General features: G+C 47.3%; 1 protein-coding gene across 1 annotated transcript in view; it reads right to left on the reverse strand.

Annotated features, from left to right (window-relative positions):
- Positions 1 to 2351, reverse strand: part of rapsn (receptor-associated protein of the synapse, 43kD) — a 19989-nt gene extending 17638 nt beyond the window's left edge. The window contains exon 1 of the mRNA XM_029759531.1: positions 1443 to 2351. Within this exon, the coding sequence (XP_029615391.1) occupies positions 1443 to 1727 (285 nt within the window). The 5' untranslated portion in view covers positions 1728 to 2351. The remainder of the gene's footprint in view (positions 1 to 1442) is intronic.
- Positions 2352 to 2965: the final 614 nt, after the last annotated feature.

Below are 2965 nucleotides of genomic sequence, written 5' to 3' on the forward strand. Positions count from 1 at the left end.
GTGTGAAATGGCTAGCTAGTTAGCGGTGGTACGCGCTAATAGCGTTTCAATTGGTGACGTCACTCGCTCTGAGACCTTGAAGTAGTTGCTCCCCTTTGCTCTGCAAGGGCCGCGGCTTTTGAGGAGCGATGGGTAACGATGCTTCGTTGTGGGAGGTAGTTGTTGATGTGTGCAGAGGGTCCCTGGTTCGAGCCCAGGTAGGGGCGAGGAGAGGGACGGAAGCTATCCTTTAACACTACAAGCCTCCTCCTCAACCCTTTCTTGCTCTCTTCTCACCCGCAAAATTTCAGTTGCGTCTTGCTCCATAGACTACACTTGTGTGTCCATCATGCATCTAAACAACTAGCTAGCCGGCTCCATCTGCACTTATTGGTCTAAACAACTAGCTGGCCTTCTCCATCTGCACTGATTGGTCTAAACAACTAGCTGGCCTTCTCCATCTGCACTGATTGGTCTAAACAACTAGCTGGCCTGCTCCATCTGCACTGATTGGTCTAAACAACTAGCTGGCCTGCTCCATCTGCACTGATTGGTGAAGCCATTTAATGAGATAAATGTAAACAACTGTTGATTTCACAGGTGTTAAAAAAGGAACAGAAAGGAACGATATAAACCGGTACTTTTTGTTTTGGGTTTTTTCGAACCGGTTCATAACATTATTTTGTTGGTTGGAACAGTGGAACGGAAAGACTTTTTAGGGGTTGTTCAGAACTAAACGATTGGAAAATAATTTCAGTTCCAACCCTTGATAGTGCTGTGTTATAATCCCAAAAGATGGACACTTCAAGATATCCATTATATAATACATACAGGACTTGGAGGAAATCAGAGGATTATACTACAAAGTCTATCCTATGAAATAGTTTTTGCCAAACTCAACTAACGCCTAATATCACCTGTTCAATCAGGATGTGGAATGTGTCTACAACTGTGTGACACGCTAAATAGCTAACATCTCTCAACACTTCAATAACAGTATGTTGAACTGATGAGAAATTAGAAAAATTCTACTTCAACATGGCTAGTGCACTTGACAGGGACTCTCTCTCTCTCTCTCTCTCTCTCTCTCTCCTCTCTCTCTCTCTGTCTCTCTGTCTCTCTCTCTCTCTGTCTCTCTCTCTCTCTGTCCTCTCTCTGTCTCTCTCTCTCTCTGTTCTCTCTCTCTCTCTCTGTCTCTCTCTGCTCGTCTCTCTCTCTCTCTCTCTATCTCTCTCTACTCTCTTCTCTGTCTCTCTCTCTCTCCTCTCTGTCTCTCTCTCTTCTGTCTCTCTCTCTCTCTATCTCTTCTCTCTCTCTCTCTCTCTCTCTCTCTCTCTCTCTGTCTCTCTCTCTCTCTCCTCTCTGTCTCTCTCTCTCTATCTCTCTGTCTCTCTCTCTCTCTCTCTCTCTCTCTCTCTCTCTCTCTCTCTCTCTCTCTCTCTCTCTCTCTGTGTGTGTTTTACCTTGAGCATCTCTTTATACTTCCCCATCTCAGAGTGGGCGGTGATGAGACAGCCCAGTACTCTGAACTTCCCCCCGGGGTCTGAGGTCTTCTCCAGCACCTTGATCCAGACATGCAGGGCTTTGTCAGTCTGATTGGCCTGGTACAGCTTTAAGCCTTTCTCTACCTGCTGCTTGGTTTGGTCCTGGCCCATCTCTGCTACAAGGAGGTGCCTCATAAAAATATTCATCCGTTTAGGTGTTGTTTGGCTTTCAGTGGAGGACCAAGAAAGTAGATCCTTGCCCATGTACAGTGGGTTATGTTAAGAAAGTAGATCCTTGCCCATGTACAGTGGGTTATGTTAAGAAAGTAGATCCTTGCCCATGTACAGTGGGTTATGTTAAGAAAGTAGATCCTTGCCCATGTACAGTGGGTTATGTTAAGAAAGTAGATCCTTGCCCATGTACAGTGGGTTATGTTAAGAAAGTAGATCCTTGCCCATGTACAGTGGGTTACATTAAGAAAGATCTGGTCGTAGAGACTGAGGATCCTTTAACGAGCTACGATTCTCTGACGTTCCTCTCTGTGGTACTAGGCCTCTCTCTCTGATCCAGTAGGTCTCTATCTCTCTCTCTCTCTCTGATCCAACTCTCTCAGCTCCGGCAGGCGACGGGGTCAGGAGGACTGGGAGGAAACTAGATCCAGCACCTTAAAGGACCAGCCAACTAGCACCTTCATACCTAATCACTTTGAGGAAGAGACGAAAGGAAAACCAAACGTGTCCCTCGCTACTTCCTCGATCCAACAGTAACACTTTTTAAGAGTTCACACTTCAGTTCTCCCGAAGAAATTCTCCTTTAGAAAAAAACGCTACAGAAAAAACGTCTCCCTGCGAAGTGCTGGCAACGGTATCCCAGAATACCTGCACCCTCCACACCCCTGTGAAAGGAATGTCCAGCCCCCCAGTGTCCCCCTACCCCCTGTACCCCCTCCTTCCCTCTCCCTGTCCCTGGGCTGGCGCTGCAGCAGATGCCCCTGTCACTCTGGACCATGTGTCACTATAGGAATCCTGCTCTGTCCTCTGTTCACAGATCCAAGGTCCCGATAGGAGACGCCAGACCCTCTTCACAGAAAGACCTCAATCAATCCTTCAACAAAACTCTGAGTTAAAACGCTACCACTACAACCCAGCCGTCAGAAAATACATAGAGATACACTCAGAAATGGATCTGAACTGGGGGGGGTCTGGTCTGGCATCTGAACTGGGAGAGGAGAGCAACAGCTATAAGAAAAGTTATTTCACAACATTGGAGGTGCGGCTTGTCAAACAAACTACTCCTAGTGGCTGGCTGGTCACTCATTCCTGTGGGTGGGTCTAGTGGACTGGAGACACACACACACACACAAAGCCACCCCACTTTAACCCTCACCCTGGTGTCAGCACACACACACACACACACACACACACACACACACACACACACACACACACACACACACACACACACACACACACACACACACACACACACACACACACAGAGC

The sequence above is a fragment of the Salmo trutta genome, chromosome 7, assembly GCF_901001165.1.
Source record: "Salmo trutta chromosome 7, fSalTru1.1, whole genome shotgun sequence".
Lineage (NCBI taxonomy): Eukaryota > Metazoa > Chordata > Actinopteri > Salmoniformes > Salmonidae > Salmo > Salmo trutta.